At 39.3% G+C, this 22,435-nt stretch overlaps 1 protein-coding gene and 1 long non-coding RNA gene across 2 annotated transcripts in view; one reads left to right on the plus strand and one right to left on the minus strand.

The window, feature by feature from the left end:
* Window positions 1–2,729: 2,729 nt before the first annotated feature.
* LOC311429689 lies at window positions 2,730–21,117 on the plus strand. Its single transcript, XR_014688343.1, has 5 exons — window positions 2,730–3,578; window positions 3,792–3,844; window positions 17,379–17,524; window positions 18,162–18,231; window positions 20,588–21,117. It is a non-coding gene; the product is annotated as an uncharacterized lncRNA (long non-coding RNA).
* SHISAL1 (shisa like 1) overlaps window positions 20,639–22,435 on the minus strand; it is a 106,268-nt gene continuing 104,471 nt past the window's right edge. The window contains exon 5 of the mRNA XM_084505822.1: window positions 20,639–20,861. Coding sequence (XP_084361948.1) covers window positions 20,834–20,861 — 28 coding nt within the window. The 3' untranslated portion in view covers window positions 20,639–20,833. The remainder of the gene's footprint in view (window positions 20,862–22,435) is intronic.

Here is a 22,435-nt window from a genome sequence, read left to right on the forward strand (position 1 = left end):
CATGTGGAATTTATTTTTCATTGGGTGAAGGTGAATTAGTTTTATGTCAAATACTGAGAAGTCACTGGGAAGATAACATACTGGGTAGAGTTGAGGGAGGGAAAAAGGTTATATTGTGGTGTTTGGCTCAGTGACTTTGAGTGGCTTTGGTTTAGGTGTGTCAGAGACATCTAAAAACTGTGCTGCAGTCTTTGGATATTTTGTCACACAAGGCTGAATGTTGAAAGAAGACTGTTAGAAATGTTAACCAGCTGCAGGGAGCTGTTTCTGCATGTCTTGGAGCTTTGGTTTCTTAGCTACAAAGCGTGAGGATTTATTTCTCCTTTTTTTTCTTCATTTCTATATTTAGGCTATAACAGGGAATATTTTTAATCTTGTGAATAAGCAGGGCTTGTTGCAATGAGGCCTTAGCTGAAACTGTGTTTTCTACATGCAGTTGTACTACAATATTTTCATAATTTCAGAGCTCTATGGGAGCAATGAGGAGGAATTCGGACATGGTCAGTGTGGAAACGAAACCATTTTTGATAGAAAAATTCTGAAATATGCAAGCCGTAGAAGGCTGTGTGATATTTGTTTTTTTTAATAAAGACATCTTGTTGAATAGTCAGGTAGAGTTAATAACCCAAACTGCAGTCTGTCAAGCCTCTTACACGTGGCTCCTCAGATTGCTTGTCTGTTTGTTCATGATAGCATTAGACTGGCTTGTGGAACCTCCCCCTGAAGGACTTAGCATCTAGCCATGGTATTAAAAGTGGTTGCAACTCAGTAGAAAATGCGGGAGAGACAGAAATTTAATTCCTTAGTTTCTCTCAACTAGAAACATGAACTAGAGAAGGTAGAAAAGATGCAAACAATACTCAGGTTAAGACCTCTGGAGTATCTACTTCATCCTTACTCACCAAAATTACCTAACAGTGTCTTTCAGAATTTACTCACAGAGGAGATTAACTGATGTCTGCAAAATGGTATTTTACTTATGCTCCTTTAAACCTGACCCTTTCAGTATTTTGTCTCTGGTCAGGACACAATTTCTTGTATGCAGGTCCTCCTTTAGTGTTTTCAAGCACACTGCATGTTGATACAAGGTCCCATTTTGCTCTGTCACAAGCAGATGATACAGGACTAGAGCAGTCAAGGCTTTCTCTGTGGTTCTGTATGGTTCAGCTTTCTAAATCAGAAGCTTTCACTAGTTTTCCTCTGACTTCTTAATTTCTCACTCTTAATAGTGTTGGGGATAAGCAAACACTCCAAAATGTGCCAACAGTTTCGTATCATTAGTCAACATGTTATCCTGTAGCAATGGTTCTTAGCACTATCTTCCTCCCTCCCTTCCTTCCCTCCTTCCTTTTCTGAGCTGTATTTTTGGGCTATATCCATTTTGTATTTTTTTTTTTTTTTAATTTAAATAGGGCGTTATTTTAATGTGTATTTTAATATACCAGTTAAAGTATGCCAGAGTTGACTGAATATGCCTTCAGCCCTGATAAGGAATACAGAGCTTTTAAATGTACTGGGAGAAGACAACATTTTCACGATTTTTCTGTGAGGAAAACAAAACTGCAGTAGTTCAGAAATGGAAAATTTTAAAGGTATTGTAGAGGACATTTGAGCTATGCATGCTCCCTCATAGGGCTGAGTGCTTGTTTCAGTCTGTGTCATCTGGGCTGTGAAAGGGTGAGTCCTGATGAGCACCCACGCAACTCTCTGGAGAAGAGAAGGAGCATGAGATCGTGTCACAGACCTGGAAGAAAAGTGCAGGTTTAGCGTAATGGCTCTATTTTAATTAACAATAATGCTGGAGAAATATTCCAAGTTACCTCATCTATAACTGCTTTTGAAGATACGTATGATTTTTCGCAATGAGGCATGTTTGTCATGTCCCATACTTTATAACCCAGAGACAGCAAAATTTCATTGACAGCAGGGTCAGAGGATCCATTCTAGCTGATGCTGAGATAGGAGAAAACCTTTCCCACTGCTCCTAAAAAGCAAGGAAATTCCTCCTAACACAAGAGGAAGTTACCAAACTCTTGCTTCCACTGACTGAGAGGTCTCATCACTTGCTCAACTACTTACCACTGTTCACACTTAAAAGAAAAAATCTGGTGACTGCTGGGTCAAACCTGGTGTCAGCTCAGCCCTGTTTCCCTCCTCACAGCCTGAACAAGATGACTGGGCTCTCAGAGCAGTCTAGTTCAACTGCTACTGCCAGCAGGGGTGATGAGCACATGCTATGCACCAGGCTGACAGAGGGCTTGCACTACCTAAGGGAACTCATTTAAACCACTCCTTTAAACCAGGCTTGGATCTCTTTGTAAATTGCTGCAGCTGAGAGGACAAACATATAAGATGTCATCTATCTTCCTTTTTTCCCTACCTAGCTGAACCTTGTTTTAGTAATACTTGCATGTTTTAGAGCGTGTCTCCTTTACTTTTTTTTTTTTTTTTTTTCTCTCATGCCCTGTTCATTTTCTCCTCTATGGAGAAAAATAACTGGGAAAAAATAAAATAAAATAATAAAAAAAAAAGAAAAGCACCTGCTGATAGAGGAAACCTGGTTAACAGATATGCTTATCTGTCTGGAAAAAAGAAACACTGTATGAAAGCTTTGCATCCACTGGTACAACCACATGAGATGTGTACATGGAATGCTTATGCTTATCCAGGACAAAACAGATTTGGAGACTTTCCACTGAAAGTAAATGAAAGCAAATAGATAGCCTAAAGCATGTCTGGCATTGTCCCCAGCAAAGACCTGTGAATATTCATGTGCATCAGGCTGTACATTACATAGCCTATATCTGCCAATGTTCCTCAACTTTCCATGCTCTTCTGAATTTGATTTATCTCTTCTGTTTTCTGTGCTGTTCCAGTCATTTACTGTAGCTCACTGTTGAGACAGTATGTGCTGTGATAACATCTACAACGTTTTGTTACTTTCTCCCATGTTTCTCCTTCTGGAATGCTGATTTTTGTTCTTGCTCTTAAATAAAAGGTATTTCTAGGCTTTTCCTCTAATCTTTACTTTATTCCTGGTCCTATGTGATTCCTTTTATGTAAAACAACTCAGTGCATTATGCTATGGATCCTTAATGGAGGTGGACTGTCTGGAGTTTGAGCAGCACTGGACCCAGAGAGTTTACTGTGTAAAAACAAAACAAAGGGCAGAGATTTGTTGCGTGTGTGATCCCTCAAGGTCTCAGGCCAAGCTGTTTCCTGACTGCTAGCCCAGAATACCAAATCAAGTGCTCCAGTGTCCTTTATTAATACTTGCCTCTTAAGCATTACCACATTTAGTTTTGGTGTTTCTTCTTTCATAAATCCATGTAGAAGTTTTTTTCAGGCTAAGTATTTGGGTATTTGGGTCTGGCTGCTCTAATTGATATTCTCTCTGCAGCTAGTGATCAGATTTTACACTTTTAGCAGTCTCTAAATCTGTGGTGAAGCTTGAGGAGACCCAATAATTTTCCTAATTTGTTGTTACCAGCTTGTTTTGTCCTAGTTCCTACCATCTCCTGAAAAATAAAATTCAGTTTCCTTGACACCAGTTCACATCTCACCATGTGATCAGGAAGGTAAGCAATTAATTTACATACTCTGTTAACACTGTCTCTGCTATCATAATCTTCCTTCTACATTCCTTGAGTTTCTACTGACTCTTTCAGTTGACCTCTTTTATCTTATTTGCTGGAAATGACATCTCATTATCTCTCAATGGGGGCAGTGCAATCTTCATTCTGCTCCTTGCTTCATTTTTAATTGTACCACTTTCATCTCTGCTTTTCTAGGAAAGCTGCCATCTGCCTCCTTTGGGTGATCTGACATGTTACTCAGCTCTAAGGTGATTTTATTTTTTCTTTTTTTCCTTGTTTCAAATTACTTTTTGCACTTTGTTCCTCCAAGTTGGCTGTGGTCTACCTCCATCCACATTCATCACCATTTAGCAGTGGAGAACTAAACAGCAGAGACAACACTGTGCTGTATCTTTTTCACAGAATCACAGAATTTCTAGGTTGGAAGAGACCTCAAGATCATCGAGTCCAACCTCTGACCTAACGCTAGCAGTCCCCACTAAACCATATCCCTAAGCTCTACATCTAAACATCTTTTGAAGACTTCCAGGGATGGTGACTCCACCACTTCCCTGGGCAGCCTGTTCCAATGCCTCACAACCCTTTCAGTGAAGAAGTTCTTCCTAACATCTAACCTAAAACTCCCCTGGCACAACTTTAGCCCATTCCCCCTCGTCCTGTCACCAGGCACGTGGGAGAACAAACCAACCCCCACCTCGCTACAGCCTCCCTTGAGGTACCCATAGAGAGCGATAAGGTCGCCCCTGAGCCTCCTGTTCTCCAGGCTGAACAAGCCCAGCTCCCTCAGCCGCTCCTCGTAGGACTTGTTCTCCAGGCCCCTCACCAGCTTCGTCGCCCTTCTCTGCACAATTCTTTTTGAATGCTTTGTTTTTTGTATCTTTTATTGAGTGTTTTCCATCACTTGCCTTATTCTTCAAAATGTGCTTTGAGCTTCAATGTCTTTCCCAAACAAAGACCTCTCTGTGCTGAAGAGCTGCTTGTTGCAAATCTAGTTAGAAAGCGCCTGCTGCTTCTTGGCCTGTCCTCAGGTTCAAACCTGACAGCGCCAGCTGTGCTTCTGAAAAGAGCCATGCTGCCCTTTTACAATGGTTTGCACTGCCACTCCTCAGGCAATACCTAGAAAAGGTTCTCTCAATGGATATCTAGCACTTAGTACATTTTTCCTCTTTTTCTTATTCATAATAAAACCCATAACACAGGGAAGGAGTTTAATGCCATAGGCAGTAGATTGTGTTTTGTTGTAGGTCTGAAATTTTTAGAAAAGAAGAAATTGTTTGTGAAGGCTGGGTGCTGTATCTATCATCCCTAAATAACTGTGTCTGTTTTTGTAATGCATCATAATAACTTGTTGCCAGTGCAATCTTTGCCATCTTTGTTGCCTGCCTCTCCTTAGTGAAGTGTTTCTGTTGTACTGTGGTTAATTTGGAACACAGTAAGAGAATTCAGCTCTTTTAGATCTAAAGCACAGCTTACCAATAGTCTGTAAAGTTCATTAGATTTCTGAAAAGGAGATGCACATGTCCAGCAAATATCACAAAACATAGTGACATGGGAAAAAAAAATCTGCTGTCGTCACATTTGCAAATGATTCTAAATACATAAGGGAAAAAAACAAGTAATTTTAAAACACAGAATGTCTTGAAAATAGGTTCTGATTGTGAGATCCTTCTGGGAAAAAAACAAACAAACAAAAAAAACACAACAGGCTCATGTGGAAAGACCACAAGCATTTAAAAACTAGTCTGGATGCTGAAGCAATGTGGCTGTACATGCTGCTTGTTAGAGCTGTAATAGGTAGTTGTGTATGAGAGAGTCTCTGTGTTATGAAATGTTTTCAGTTTAATTTTTCCAGACTATACCTCAATTTATTCCACTTTTAAATAGTTCTATAAAAACGGGCAGATGCATTTTTGTTATAATAAGATTGTAACATTACTGATTTTGCAATTGTTCTGAAACATAAAAGGAGTTAAGGACTTTGTTGTCATGAGGCTAGCCTTTATGCTCCTATAAACAATAGGATGACTCTTATAAAAAGTGAGATTGTCTTAAACTGGTCGTGGACATCCTCCACTTTTTTTCTTTATGTTGTCTTTTTTTTTTTTTTTCCTAACTTAGTTGCATTTTGATCAAAGCTTTTTTCATCTGTTCTGTGAAGATTAGCATGGCTTTTGAAACCCAGCTACATCCGTCATTACTGAAGCTAAATTGTTGCCTAACACCCATGCTCAAACACCCCTTCCCAGCTACCTTATGAATTTATTTAATCCAATTACCCCAATTATAGGGTAAAGCTAGCCTTTGAGGCAGACTCATGAACTGGGGAGCAAACACTTTCCCTTGAGTCCTTTAAGAAGGACTTAGGCTCTTAGAACATCAATACTGATAGCCCTGCCAGATGCTGTCCCAGTTCTGATTAGATTCTGCCTCGCTATATCATCTTGTTTACAGTGAAATTTTCCTTCAGAGGAAGAATAAATAAAAGAGCTTCTTTTCTATCAAATCTCACTTGGGAAAGGTAGTACTGTCAATGGATATTTTTAAAGTTAAGACGAGAAGATCTGCTTTCTGCTTTCAGTTCCCAGCTCTGCTATTCATTCTTTCTGAACTGAGGCAAATTACACATTCTGCTTTTTTGGCTGGGTTTCTGATATTATCATTTTTCTGCTTGCTTTTTTGAATCTGTTTAGATACTCTCTTGAACATCATGCAGTCAGTTCCACTTTGCAATGAGACTGCTGAAGCACCGAGACAACCGATGCTGTGGCCTTTAATGCAATTTCATCCACCATGCATTGGGAAGCGTTTCATAAAGTGTCAAGGCACACGGTTCCTTTTGTAATCAGGGAGGCATGTTGAAGGTCACGCACTGGTTAGAGCCTCAACAAGGAAGATGGGTCTCACCTGAGACAGTCGTCTTCCTGCCCTTAGAGGCAGAAGAGACATTGGATAAACAGGAGCTACAGATGATGCTGTGTGAATTGGGTAGAAAGACATAGTCCCTAAATCTAATACCTCAATTCAAAATTGCCTGTAAGGCAGCAGGGTAGATTGCTAGCAGAATTTAATGAGTCTCCTATCTGACTTCATAAAGCCCATAGCACCTTAATCCTTTTTATCATCTTTGGTTAATACACAGCATCCCTTTGGATGAAATTAGTGTTCAAACTAAGGTGGTAATTTTTTGGACTCACAGAGGAAAAGGAAAGCAAGGCAGATAGAGAGGATTTTTATTTATTTATTTATTTATTTTTAATAGGTGTAAAATAATTTATTAAACTAGATTTTCATAGAGTGGTAATTTTTGTGGTGCACCCTCTCTATTTTTGACTCACATTGTCCCACAAGTACTATATTAATTTCCGATTCTTACTTTTTTTTTATGCTGTTGTTATTGTTATCATTATTACTTGAAGTCAAATGAAGATGACATTCTGACATGTTAGATTTCAAACCATTTCCTTATCTTTTTCATTCTTTTAACATCTAGTGTTTGTAGAAAACACTTGTTTCTGAAAATAAATAAATATATTTATCAGCATGTACCCAGGCAAAAGAGTGTTTTCACCAAATATTTCTTCTGTACATGCTAATCAGCCATTTGGAAGCCTCTTGGGGAGGGGAGAAATATTTCTCAGTGACTTTAGTAATCAGCCATACAACATGAATTGCAAATAACTGATGCAGGTCATGCTACACCATAACAGTGGTGACATCCAGCATATGGAAACATCCAACCTCCTGTTCCTTTGCATAGTAAAGATATTTCTAAAAGTTTGATGGCCATTTCTAGGACAGAGCATGAAGAGGAGGAAGGGCTGAATCAATTCATTATTTCAGTAGGTATTTACTCTCATGCTGGCATTCTCAATGATAGCGGGACAACATGCTGTTATGGCCTAGTACACACTGGACTTGCAGTGCACCAGTAGTTTTATAGCAGTCAGTGTGACTTGCTCTTAGGTGTCTTCACAGAACCAAGAATTTGGGAGCTGCCAGTGCCATTCCCATTCAGATGTCCCAGTACAATTTTGGCCAAACTTTTAAAGGCTTATGTGCTGCTGTGGGATTTCCTAGTGCTTCTAATAATCTCAGTATGTCAATAACTGTGCTTTTGTCTTGCTTAACACGGATTTAGTCTTGAATGACCTCATTTTTTAGAACCAGTTTGCTATTTAATTTTGATGCAAGGGTATAAGTTGAAAGACAAATTGGAAATAATTCCTTTGAAATCCATGAGGATACATCGTTTTAAACCAGACCCAAAGATTAAGTTGCGATGCTCTATATGCCACATACTGTGCTTATCAGCCTCATATGAGCCCCCCCCGTACTCAGCTCTGGTGAGGCCGCACCTCGAGTACTGTGTTCAGTTTTGGGCCCCTCGCTACAAGAAGGACATCGAGGTGCTTGAGCGGGTGCAGAGAAGGGCAACGAAGCTGGTGAGGGGCCTGGAGAACAAGTCCTACGAGGAGCGGCTGAGGGAGCTGGGCTTGTTCAGCCTGGAGAAGAGGAGGCTCAGGGGTGACCTTATCGCTCTTTTTAGGTACCTCAAGGGAGGCTGTAGCGAGGTGGGGGTTGGCCTGTTCTCCCACGTGCCTGGTGACAGGATGAGGGGGAATGGGCTTAAGTTGAGCCAGGGGAGTTTTAGGTTAGATGTTAGGAAGAACTTCTTCACTGAAAGGGTTGTGAGGCATTGGAACAGGCTGCCCAGGGAAGTGGTGGAGTCACCATCCCTGGAAGTCTTCAAAAGACGCTTAGATGTAGAGCTTAGGGATATGGTTTAGTGGAGGGCTGTTAGCGTTAGGTTGGAGGTTGGACTCGATGACCTTGAGGTCTCTTCCAACCTAGAAAATTCTGTGATTCTGTGATATTTAATCAATTAGCGCAAATGGCAGAAATAATTTGTCATGGAGACAAAGGGAGATTTATTTTTTTTTTAAGAGTCTTGCTGCTTGCAGTGTGTTCAGTAGCCTATATTATATTCATAAACTGCCATTTGCATTAGAGTACCTGGTCCACAAGCTTTTTCATTATGCTTAATAGATAAATACAAGAGAAGGTGGGGGAAATGCTATCACATTTTCAGGAACAGGTTCATTAACTAAATTCTCTTTTATCCCTTTCTTTGCAATGTGGAAATTTTGCTGAGATACTTCTGCCCTAAATTAAATAATTAAATATTGGAAAGAGCACTTTTTTTTTTCTTTCTTTCTTTCGTATAAGCCACAGAAGTGACAAATAAATCTTTTTCGATGGAAAAGAAAGGCTACTTCTCAGGTCCAGTCTTTTGCTCCCTTGATCCTATTAAACATCCAGTTCTGGGCAGTGGATGGCATCCTTACTGTTATTGATATACCTCAAGGTATGGTGGCAATCTGGGTGATGTCAAATTAAGACCTTCTAGCTATTTCTGTTTTGTAGGGTCAGCAGTTTCAGACTGACATGTATTTATCAGTCTGATGCTAATTTGGATGCTAGCATAAATAATTTTGGCTGATCAGTAGCTATTTTGATAACTTTTATGGATGGTAGTCTAATATTTTACAGCAGAATTTCTTGAGGAAATTATTATTTTAGATGGGAAACAAGAATGGGAGTGTGTATGTATATAAGGAAAAGAGAGTGGTTGTTTACATGAACATATTTTGTAAGCAAGTAACGAAAAAGGGATTAATTATTCTGTACATAATTTCTCACTCTAAGACAATCTTTCAGCCTGGTTCCCAAGTGTTCTTTAACAAAGCAGCTGATAGAAGCAGACTAGATAGGTAGATCTGCAGCCGTGTGGCTTGTTTGTATAAATATTTGGTCTCAGTTTTCCACTCTGATTCTCAGTTCTGTAAGAGTAATGGGTGTTTCAAGTGTTTCATTAGTAGTCGGTCACTCTGCAACCAGTCACTCAGCTTCTGGTGTTATGAGTGCATTGCCAGGTGTCTGCAGAAAAGCAGGGAGCATGTAGGGACCATGATGGGGAAATCATGGAGCCTGTGCATTTCTGCCTCATTCACAGCCCTCTGCACCAGCCCTGAGAGCAGTCTTTCCACTTGTGCGGGTGAGAAAAACTCTCTCTCCCACCAGAATCCTGTCAAATGCAGCTTGCAGAGGAAGCAGTGGTGGCAGCATGCAGAATTGTGCAAGCTGACAAACTCAGTCCACCACAACTAAAAATTTAGAAGGCGTTTTATGAGATTTCATAGTATTTCCCATTTGGAAGCAGCCTAAGTCAGCTAAACACTGTTCATTACACACTGACAGATACAGTTAAAATTGGTGAGTTGATTTATAGAAATTACTAACAGCTTTTAGATATGTCACTCTAATGTCAAAGATCTTTTAAAAAAAAAAAAAAAAAGGAGACAACATGTTGACACCACTCCTTGAATCAAATATGCAGTAGTCCTACGGTTAATCAAATGGCAACATATGCTCTAAAATGTTGCACCACAAAGAAACACAGTTTTTTAAAGAATTCTGTTAAGTGTCTACAAAGCATGGGATGAAGATGTATAAGACCGTTTGGTATAGAAAAAGCAGCTTTTTAGGAGCCATCTGTGTTTTTACTGATAAGAATGAATTTTAACTAATGAAAACTTTAGTGATAAATGTTGTGCATACTGCAGATACTACACAGTGTGATTAGATTTTATGCAGTAACTTAAAAAGGGGTGGAAAATCCTGCAAGGAACATCTGCCTTAGTTTGAGCTGCAGATGTTTATTATTATCATTATTATTAATTTATTTATTATTTCCACAGTCCTAAATTGATATGGCCCACTGGAAAATTTTAGAAAAATATTGCAGATCTTATTTAAAGAGCAAGTGATTGAAGATGTGGAGTGGACAAATCCTTTACAGTGAAGTGAAGTGATCTCTGTCAATTAAGGTCAGGGTTGGTAATCATATTCCCAGATATCCCCCAAATCTAAGCTTCTTTACATTGCAGCTTCCCAGAGCTCATAAAAATCATGGACAAAGGAAATCTTGATGGTGACTATTGATCCTGAAGCATATCAATACCTCTTATGGGATGCTTGGAGAAAAAAATCTTATCAGAAATAATTTAGGTCACATATTGCTTATTTTCTGTGAAGGGGATAATGTGTTGATGGAATAGCTCATGTGTTGAGGATCCTAGATTTTCATATGTGTTTGTCTTTCCTTTCTTGCAAATACATAGTTTTACCTTCCAGATACTGGCTGACTAGTCTCCAGACCCTGGAAAACTCCACAGGCTGTGTGTGGGATCTCAGTTATGTTGGTGCTCCTCATATTTGTACCTTTTTGAACTGCTAAGACTCCCCTCACAGCTGGGGAAAAAAAAGGGACTTCTGCTGTGAATGTACCCCTATCTCAGCATCTAAAAGAGCCACCAGTGTGCCCTAGCCTGCAAACACTGATTTCTTTGTGTTAAATGTAAAAGGAGGAATGGATGGTAATGGCAGACAAGAATCCCACCTTACCTCCTTGCTCACCAAAGTGGGGATCCTCTGCCTGTCCCTTGTCTCTCTGGAAATGAAAAAGGAAATTATTGAATTCCTGCTTTAACCTGGGTGCCATTTTACAGAAGAGTTTAACTCAAAGATTTCTCCTCTCTCTCTTCCCATTGTCACCATAATTTTCTAATCTTATCTGTGGTGGCAAAACACTACAGAAATAGTAGCAAAGGTCCTGGTTGCTCATTTGTGCTTGTACATGCCACGTTATTTCAGTTCTTGGTGATGTGACTCTGATGCACTCTTTCCACGCTCTCTGTAACCTTCCATAATCTATTACTTTACATAAAAATTAACTGTTCTGGTCAGTGTGTTTCTAGATAACTTCTGCTTATCTAAATATGAAGCAGAAAAGGGTGGAATAAATTCAATTTTCAACTTTAAGCATGTAGAAAATGCTGGATGTTTAAAAAATGGGAGATTAAGAATAAAGACTCTCAATTTTTCCTCCGAGCTTTTGAGCATTTGGGTTATCCAAAGTTTTTGTCTTGGGAAAAAAATCTTATTTTTTTTTCCCCTCTCAAGATTCCCTTGAAATAATGAAAGAAAAATAATGAATATGTAAGAGGTGGCATTTAGAGAAAGCATGCAATGTTACTGAGAGAGCAACATGAGGGTGTAGGCCCACCCCATTGCACAGCACCTCTCTGGGACCTTTTTCTTATAGCTCTGTTGCATTAATTTCTTCTGAGGTGCTCATCACCATCAGAGTTGTCAGGAGCTGCAACCATTTTCATGAAAAACATATATCCTCAATGTCTTAATTATCAGTTTGTAAAGATATTTGTAATCAGTGTGGTAGGTTCTCAGTAACAGTATGACCCTTTAAATGTGCTGACACTATCATAAGTATTCCTGCTATTTGAATTGGACTGCAACTACTGCTTTCTGCCACACTGAGCTGATGCAGTCTTTCACAGGAGACCTTTTTGAAAGAAAAATGAGGGGAATAAGGCTAGAAGAATGTGGAAGGCTGGGAGAAGTATCTTCTATTTTCCTTCTTTCCCTTGCTCTAAAAGACTCAGGAAGATGTGTGGAGGGATAAAAATCAGTAAGTTAAATTAAAATGAATGTTCTTGAATTGGGTCTTTGTTACCAGCCTCTAAAATGCAGCACGTCAATACTTCAGACTTAGGGATTTGGGTAAACACAATTACCTCAACAAGGCTTATAAATTATTAGTATTTTGCAGGGAGATTATAACACATCATTAGAGATGAAAAGTTATTTTCAGAGCTCAATTAAATTTTAATTTGCATTCTTTGAGTCTGTGGATGACCTTTTACTGAGACTGGGACAGACAGCAGTATCTGAAACGTGGATCAGAGCAAAGATGCCTTTTGTGGAGGGGGAGAGGGTCATTAGATGGGACACTTAGAGTTTTGTGTTGTTCACAGTCAAAATGGTTTTCAATACACTTGTTACCTGGCTTATTCTTCAAAATGAAAGAAAAATAAAAAGATTTTTGTTGCTCCTGGTATAAAATTGTTCTTCAAAGACTGGACATACGCACAGACTCACTCCAGTTAAGCTAATTATTTGGTAGGAAGAAACCTTCACGGTTCATTCTAAATGGAGCACAGAACACTCCCCAAACTTTGTTTTAATCAAATAGCATTTACATTTCTAAAATCCATTTTGATTGGATTCCATGATTTTTTTCTCTCTCCCACCAATCACTGAACAGTGATTATTCCTCCAAAAAATCTTCCACTAGATATGTTTTTTAATTGGCACTACCTATACACAGCTATTATATATATATATATATCTTTCAGAATGTTGTTTCTGTATAACCAACACTTCATAGCTCCCATACTTACGTAAATGCTGAAACCCTTGGTTTTAGCAGTATGTACCCTTCTATATTGCTGCTGGCAATTCTCATGTGTGAGACAACTGGAACTGCCTCAGACACTGGATTACAGTGGCTGCACACGTTGTAGTTTGGGCTGAAGTATGTACAGCTGACTGGTCACAATTTACCTGGTGAATAATTACGAGACTGGATTCTAGCTATGTGAGGGAGCCATTCTTGATTTCTGGTTTGTTAGTGACACTCAAGATCTTTGATATTTTATGGCATTTCAAGCTCCTTCTGGCTGGAGTAACTGCATCTAACCATGCTGTTCTGATTAGCCACATTTTCATACACCTAAATAATTTCAGGGTTTCATGGCTGACTGAATTCCATCTACTTTCTATAATTATAATTGTTGGCTTGCTCACCACAATGATTTTGTTGTCGAGTTATTTTATAGGATGACATGGAAATTTATGAGATGGCAAAGAAAGAGAATTGCCTTCATATAGTATTTTGTTGTACAAATATGACACTAGAATTTGGACTTAAAGGGATTTCTAATAATTCTTTTTCTAATTCTGCCCTTATGAATGGCTAAGTTTTCTGCTTTATAAATTGACAGACTTTTGAAACAATAAAAGGCAATGAAATATTATCAATTCTGATAGAAGAAACTGCCTGAACAATTCAGGAGCAGAATGAATAGGAATACAGGAAATTATGCTCTATAGAGGAAGAGCAGAGCAAGGGATACCATAATTTTTCAAGCTTTTGTTGATTTTATATTGAATTTTTAAAGGGCATGAGTGGGAAGGGCAACCTCTTTGCCTGTTTATTATTAGGTTGTTTTGAACCGAAAACATTGCATTTTAAAACCTTGTCTTTATTTTGTGACTTGTGGTTTTAAATTTAATATATTTCACAACTAAGTTGTGAAAACAAAAAAGGTCCTCAGCCTCCTTTTTAGAGCTGAGACAGTACACTGGCTCAGCCTTTTTCTCTAGAGCTTTAGGGCAGTACTGTGACATTTTCAAGGAGATATCAGTGCTGTGAATACATTTTCCCTATGTGAACTCTGCATCCATAAGCAACTCTGTGTGCCAACCATTTAGCTGGCCGTCGAACTATCCCATTGGTACAAAATAATCGTGCTTATAATTATCAGGCATAAATTTAGATGCTCTTTGAAAAATGTGTTCTTCAATATCAAAGCAATACAACAAACAGATCCTTTTTTGTTGTTGCTGAAATGAGCCTGGGTCTAATTTGGGCTTTAAGCCAGACTAATTACAGCAGGTTTCAAAACATGGGCCATTCAAGATTCCAGTCCCATTTTTCTTGGGAGCTTTGGTTTATGTCCCCCTGGGGGAAAGATGGCACATATTTATTCATAAGCACCTCTTTTTTTGTACTTTCTAAAGATGTGCTGTAGGTATCCCATCCACATGATTCTGTTCCACCCCTGCCTAGCTTACATGACCTGACAAGGTTAAAGCATATGATGGCTTGTATTGCTTGAAAAAAACGTGGTGTGAGATACATTAGGAAATGAGGGAAGTGATTTTTTCAAATATAGAACATATAAGAAAGAGAAAATTGGGTGACTATGAACAGATTTTCAAGGCCATATGTATTTCATATGTGAATACATATTCAAAAGAGAAAACTGGTCATAATCTAGTATTGTAGGCCAACTTTTTGACTGGTGCCTTTGCAGTAAGCTTTGCATATACTCCCTGGAAAAAAGGGTCTATAGCAACTTCAAAGTACACTTCTCTTCTTCTGCTTGGTGTTGGGAGGGCCTCCGTGGCCCTCAGGAGAGACTGTTTTCTATTTGTTTGTCTGGGGCTGAGGGACAGCCCTAGTGCTGCTTCTCTTCACAAAATTATTTTGTGATCTAGAAAGAAAATGATTTTCTCAAGCTTCACCACATAGATGCTAAAAAAGACTGCTCTTTGGCACAGAGGAGCACTGAGAGGACCACTCTGGCTAGACAGGAGTGAAGTGCTCAGTCCAGGTGGGAGATCTGAAGAGCTGGCCACTTTCAAGATGGCAATGTGGGGTGCTGTGATAAAATCCAGACTCTCTAATTCTAAAAGGGAAGCTCTAATTCTGAAAGCAAGACAAAATGTTTTGCTGCTGTTCACAAGGCATGGCAGTTCCTGAAGGCTTAAGAAAGCAAGCTCAGGAACATAACTCTTGGACCCCTGTCTGCCACTTAATGTCTCCTGCCCACCAGACAATACATGCAGGTTGTTGTAATTTTGAAGCTGTAAAGCTACTGTCTCCAGTCTCTTGCCTGTTCTGGGAAATGTGTTGCTATGCTTTGCTCCTGACAGTCCCTCCACCAAGTGCTCTGCAGGGAAAGATGTTTCAGTGTTTAGCTGCTTGGCCTCAGCCTCTCATGCTTGGCTGATGATGTTGAGTAGTGTTACAGGGAACAAAAGGGCTTATTGAGTGGTTCTTAGCTGTGTAATAATTTCCTGAGTCTTAGTGCTCAAACTTCCAACAGATTAATTTTACACTGAACAAGGTACAACTTGTTTGTGCATACAGTCCGTGATCTAACTGCTGTAGCTAGAGCTGCACTGAGCTGGTACATTAGTGACCTTTTCTGTCTGAAGATTGGCTAGACTAGGACAAAATATTCCTGGAAAATATGTTATCTAACAAAACTGGTCTGAGAACACTGCAGTTGAACAGAACTGTCATTGACCAAGATATCCTGGAGGTTATTATCCTTATGAGATAATACAATTATAGGAATTATAAATTAGGAGAGGCTATTGAAGTAATGTTTTCCTTCCATGGCAACAAAATGCTCCTACGTCACTCTTTCCTTGTATTTTATACAGCTGTTGACACTTAGCCATCTGATATCATGTTAATACAATTAATTATTAATTAATCAACTTTATCTAACCTTTTTGAAAATAAAATGAGATATAGTTCTCTGATAGTGCTTTTTTTTTTTTTTTTTTTTTTTTTAACTTAACTAAATTAGTTAGGTGAAACTACTGATTTTATTTGCTTATTTGTTTGTTTTTCCTGTAAGGGTCTTTGGATCATACATATCTCTAGTATTTAAGTTTTGTGATTGCAGTTGTATTTGAAAGTAGACAAACTGCAAAAGCCTTTTAAAGAATAGATCCCAGGATAGGACAGAAAACATTCTGTCTAACTTCTGAGACTGTAAAGCCCTTCAAAAGGATTTCATATTTCTCTCCTATACTGTGAAAAACCTTCAGCTGCTGTTTTTCCAGGTGAGCTTTAAAATGTCGGCATACAATACATACCACCTTTTTTCCATGGCCTGACATGACCAATTCTGAGCAATCAGAAACACTTTGAAATATTATCTGAGGCCTGAAAGATTTTAGGGAAATTTCTTGATGTTGATCCATCAAGACTATGAAACCTCAGATTTCCTCTAGTCTGTGGAAGAAGAGGATGCTCAACACCTGGCAAGAATAAGATATCCAAATTTTACTGCATGTATTAGTATCAAGAATGTACCTGGGGAAATTCAATCTGGTTATGATCACTGCAAGGCCACAAGCCAGGCAGAACATGCTGAATAGCAATAACTGAGCTATAATATACATCTTCTGCTTTGAAAGGTTTGGCCTTGAAGGCTTATTGTGAGTTTTCCTAACTGCCTCCAGTTAAAAAAAATTGTGTTGTTTTGTCTATTTGCATTCATGGCAATAACTCTTTATTTGTGAGAGAACACCCTCTAAATTTCAGAATTTATACACTGAATATTTATATACATTTATCCAGGGAAGAGCAGCATCTTGTTGACCTTTATTCTTCCTGAGCATCAAAGTGGTTTAGCTCTTGCTTCTGTTCAAAAACAACAACAACCAACCAACCAAACAAACAAAAACTAAAGTGCATCCATGAGCCCAGTGAACCATGAATGATAGCAAGACAATTAGGAAAAAGTGGGGGAAAAATGTTGTGGTCAAAGTATTAGTCGTGCCACAAACTACGCATGTGATAACTTGGGTATGTTATGTAAGGTGGGATTTGATTGCCCAGACCTGGGGCCCATAGACATATTTTCAGTAGTCTGAGGTGTTTGGGCTCCAATGGAGAATATTATAAAGATGATGGGATTTAAGGAATGCATGCTCTTTCTGAAATGACGGCAGCTGGAGATTAGCCGGAGCACCCCATGGCATCTAAAATGATGCAAGATGGTTTGGTAACTAAATTCCACTTTTTATGGGCAAAAAGGTGGAATTAGCAGTGCGTGGAAACTGGTACCTTAGTGTAGCACTTGGACACTTAGCTTCCTTAGGGAATTCAAGCACCCTGGGAAAGCACAAGAGGAAATGTGGGTTGTCTCTAATGCTGAGCACAGGGATATCTTTTAAATCTGATTGGCCTCTCAGATTTAAATTCATGGGATTCTGGGATGCCCAGCTTCACATAGACTTGCACAAATATAGTGTAAATTCTCTGATGTCTTACAGGAGGTGTATGACAGCCATTCCCCTGACTCCTTTTTCCAGAGGGATGCTCCATGTACTATCTCCAGAGCGATGAATGCAGGAGATGTTTCCCAAGTGCTCCTCTCCCTATATGTGAATTCCTAAATGCCACCACAGTACTGGCAGAAGTGAGTGCTCTTGAATTCTCCGCTTGGGTGTGTTTGAATGTGATTAGACTAGCTGCAATCCAGCGTGTCTGTACAACTGAAAATGGATATCATAGCCTGCTGGCCTTCAGGGAGGGTGTGTGGGCTGAATGGACTGCCATCAAGTAGGGGATGCAAATGTTTGCTAATTTTTTTCTTTCTCCCTTGGTGAATGATGGTGTAACAATGATTAAAGTAAAATCCAAGTTTTCTTTCTGCACAAGCTTCATTACAGCTACCTGTAGGCAACTTCTCTGTACCTTCAGTTGTAGACTGCAATCTAGCTTTCTGCCATCTGCCGCAGCAGCGCAGCCTTTCAAATTCTTCTCTCCCAGTGACTTTGGCAGTAAGGAATGGATCTCTTTTTAAGAAGGCAACAGGAACCTTTGTGTAATTTAGACTATGTAACAAGGTGACAGTTTTCTTCTCTAATTTCTTCCACAGTTAACACTATTTATTTTTTGCTTTAAAAATATGCTTCTACCCCTTCCTTCGTTTCTGCTCTTTTCCTGTGGCTTATGTTGATCTCTCTCTCTGAACATCCAAATGTTAAAGAAAACCCTTATTTTATCTGAGTTGCAGAAGTTCTCTGTTAAGTCTTGAAATTCTGCTCCTCTAGGTCTGAGTGTTCCAAACCCTGCTGCAACATTTTGAGTTTCTCTGAGAGAAAATGAGACAGCAACATAGAGGTGAGTGGCACCAGGCACCCATGATGATGTGTGCTCCTGGTTGGTAGTACCAATCTAGATTTTTTGATTTTTTTTCCCCCCAGTGAATACCAGAGATTTGGCACATGCAGTTGGGCAGATTGTGTGAGTGAATACCTAAAGCTGCCTTTTTAAAGACCATGCTTCTAGCCCAAGCTCTGCCAAACAGGAGTTTGTTCATCTTTTAAGACGGCATATTTTGTGAAAGCAGAGATCTTTACTCGCTTTTCTGGGCTAGGTGTGCAAGGAATGATACAGCCTAAAAAAGGTCAGGTGATACCCTAGCTTGGTCATCCAAGGGTGTGTATTTTCTGCTCAGGTGCATAACACAGACATGTTTTTTTCTGGCAGAGCAGGCAGTGGTGTTGTACTGAAGGTTGGCCATCTGGAAAGATGGGACAAGAAAGCATCATGGCTGTTATGAACCACTTCCTGAAGATTAACTATTCAGGTTGAATTTCAGCTGTTACTGGGGCTCCCCGTGGACACTTGTGCTCCAGTTCTGTCACTAAGACTAAAACACCAAACAAAATGCTAACTTTAATTAAAAAAAAAACAACAACACAGATGGACTGTCCTCCTCTGCTGCCACCCACCCAAGATTGAATTTGAAAAATGTTTACTTCAAAGAGGCAGTGAAAGTGTTTGTTGTTTGCAAAACTGATTATTTGGCTTAAGGTAAAAGGTCCAAGAGGAAATTCTGAAAAAAAGGTGCTCTGACCAGGTTGCTTCATGTAAGATTTATTGAATTTCTGGGCTTTCAGTTTATGAATGCTGTGTTAATGCTGATGTAATTTCTGCCTGCTCTTATAGAAAACAATGTATATTACCCATCCTTGTTATAATAATATGCCCCTTCCATTTTAAATTTAAAAGATGTCCAAGTAAAGAATAATAAATTCCAAAACTCATTTTCCTCACTTCTGCATTCTTCAGTTACTCCTGCAACAGATTTTGGATTTGTCAGTGCCAAACTGAATTCCATTTTGATCGCTGAAACCCTCTGAATTTCAGGATTATTCATACTATCTGGTGATTGTTCTTTGGTATTTCAGCCTTCCTGTTGATTTAAACCATATTTCTGCAGTGGGGATCTAGTACGCCTGGTTTTCTGTTACCAGTTGGAAAAGGCAGTTTAGGCAATCAGGGTGATGTGCTCTTTTGCATAATCCCCTCCCCTCCCATCCTCTCCCCTCCCCTCCCCTCCGCTTCTCAGAATTGAATCAATAAATTATTTTATTTAAACAAACAAACAAACACAACCCACAGTGCTCTGCTGCTTTCAGCAGTAAAAGTGGTGGTGGTTATCAAATTTATTGTGCTAAGTCTCTGTTTCTGAAAGGGACTGAGAGGCAATGCAGAGAGCTCTGCTATGAATCCACCCACTCAAGTGACAGGGCAAGGTGAAGAACAGGGGTGCCAGGAAGCCCTGAACTCAGGTCTGGGGGTCTGCAATGAATAGGTGCAGTCCCACAGCCTGGGGCAGGCCAGGGACATGGACACTGTTTGGATCAATACAGATGGAGATGGAGGCAGTGACTTCATGTGTGCTAACGTTCTGTGGTTGTATGGTTCAGATCCTGTGGGACTCAGGGTACAGGGCTCTTCTCAGTGAAGCAGTAGTTTTGCATAAAAAGCTGTTCCCAGCCATTTAAAAGCTTGGGGGGATATTTGTTTTTGTCCCCCTCTCTTGCCCTCCCTGTTCGTTTATGTCTTGTATTACCTTCTCTTTACACAATGAAATGGAATCCTTTTCCTTTTGTTTCTATCTGGTTTCTCTCTAATTCTGAAGAATTAGCACAGCACTACAAAATCTGGACTGCAAATCAAGCAGAAACTAGACTCAGAGAATGGGAAATTAATTCTATTTTGCTTTTTTTTTTTTTTTAAAAAAAAAAAAAGAAGTAAAAAAGCACATTATCTCAATCTTGAAAATATGGTTATAGAAAACTCTTTAAGTGCATTGTTTTTAGATAGTAATTTCAATTTACAGGACTGCTCTTCATCCCAGGTACAGGCTAAAAGGGAAATACAGATGAAAAATTATTTTAAGTATTCTTAAATCAGAATTTTGTTTCCCAATTTTTAATTGGTATTTAAATAAAACTTTGCCAAGAGCCTCAGCACCAGATTTTCAAATCCCTTTTCAAGTAACACCTTTACCATGGAGACTTATTTAGCACAAACTGTCATTATGGAACAATATGGATTTCATTCTTTCACCGTTTGCTTTTAATACCCACTGCTGCTAACACAGATGGCACCCATATGACATAATAACTTTATATACATTTTAATAAACAGAAGACTTCTTTTGTTTTTGTGCTTTCTCCTGCAGATCCACCTTGAGCTCACACAACAGAAGACAAAGGCTGAATGGCAAAGCCTCAGTGAATGTGAAGCTCTGCCAGGTTTCAGTCTGTCTCAACTGAAGGACGGTGCTGGTGGAGCTAGGACAGAACTTGCTCATCTCCATGCTGGAATGCAAAAGCATTGAAAGCTCACATGGATACATTTGCTCCAAGCTGACTGCTTCAGTGCCAAGCTTGCCTGGCTGCTGGTCTTCGTGCTTTGCTGCTCCTGCTCAACTTGTCCCCAGGGACTCTGCCTTCCTATGGAAAGGACAAGATGAAAAGTTATTTTGGGAAGTGAGTCCTGATGGGGCAACAGTGACAGCTTGCCACTGCAGTACAGCGCACTTCCTCTCCACTTACCTTCATTGCTGCTGATGGTTAATTAGCAAATCCTATCTGTGGTTTGTCTACTAACTTTCCTGGCTTTCTTACACTCATAATTTTCTTTTAATATACGCCATCCTTCATATCTTGTTGTGCATATCCCCATCCTAAAATAGAAGAAATGAACTCATCTGCTTGTCTCCCTTTGTACAGCTTCTCTGCAGGGGTAGGAACAGTGCACAGCAATGCTGTGCATATACCCCTATGTGTATACCTTGTTCTGTAGGAGAGATGGTCACCTCTTAAAAACATTTGCTTCCTAAGTATAGCCAAAAGAGGATGATTATAAAACTTCAAGTATCGTAAGTATCTCTGACACTCATATAGCACAGAAGAGGACGGTTTCTTGCTTGCTTAGTGAATTTCTTGTCTCATTTTAAAAGATGATTATTTTGATAGAGAGATATTAGGTCCATTTCAACATATTTCTTAGCGACTATGGATGAATCTTAATTTTTCAGGTGAGATGAATTATGTTTTTAATGAAGTAAGAGAGGTAAGATCAAAAGCAATTACAAATTAGTAATTTTTTTTTTTTTTTTTCTAAAAGCAGGGGACAACAAGTTAATGGGAGGTGAGAAGTGGATCTGGATGTATTGGTTAACCAGAAGTAGTTGTAGCTGACTCTGCTAAAAACAATCCAAGGAACACAGAAATACCAGTATTCTCCTTCAAGTCCATTGAAGACTCATTTGAAATATCGTGTTTAGTCCTGGTTCCTCATGTTCCAGAAAGATGCACTTGAACTGAGACAAAGTGCAAAGAAAAAATGAATAGGGAGCAAGATCCTAGGTAACAAAAGCTGTTGTACATTTAGCTTGGGCAAAGAAATGCAGCAAAAGGTTGTGATACATAGTACTAAGACATTCAAATACACTGTGAGCATCAAAAGTGACGAAGAGCTCTTTAAGATGTTACAGACAAGCAGCAAACTTGAAAAGCTAAGGTAAATTTTAAATGAATGTTATTGAGTATAATTTTGGTCAGAGGCTATAGACAATGAGGTGGTTGGACCAGTTACTTGAGACTAGAGCCTTGGTAAAGCAGATTTAGCAAGATTTCCTAGATTGTCTTTTGGAAAAGGACACGAGTGGATGGGCAAGATCACTTTCAGCCTCAGAGGCTCTGACTTGTGCTTCTTCAGCTTAAACTTGTCTCGTGCACAAAGCTTATGTCAGAGACAGCACACATGTTCAGCAGTTTTACATGCCATGTGTTCTCTAGCATGTTACGTGAATTTCATAACTTTTAGAAATATCTGTAGCTGGCTATTAACAATTTTGGACTGTTTGGGTTCCTACTGAAATTTCTGTTATTTTCAGCCATCAGTCAACAGGTCATTCACAAGTGAACAATCATGTTTGCTCTTTGTTGCACGTGGACCACTTTGTCTGGATCCTCCTGACTGACTGTTTCAGGTGTGCTCTGCTTTAGGGAATGGCTGCAGC

The sequence above is a fragment of the Aythya ferina genome (genome assembly GCF_964211825.1).
Source record: "Aythya ferina genome assembly, chromosome: 1".
NCBI classification, from domain to species: domain Eukaryota; kingdom Metazoa; phylum Chordata; class Aves; order Anseriformes; family Anatidae; genus Aythya; species Aythya ferina.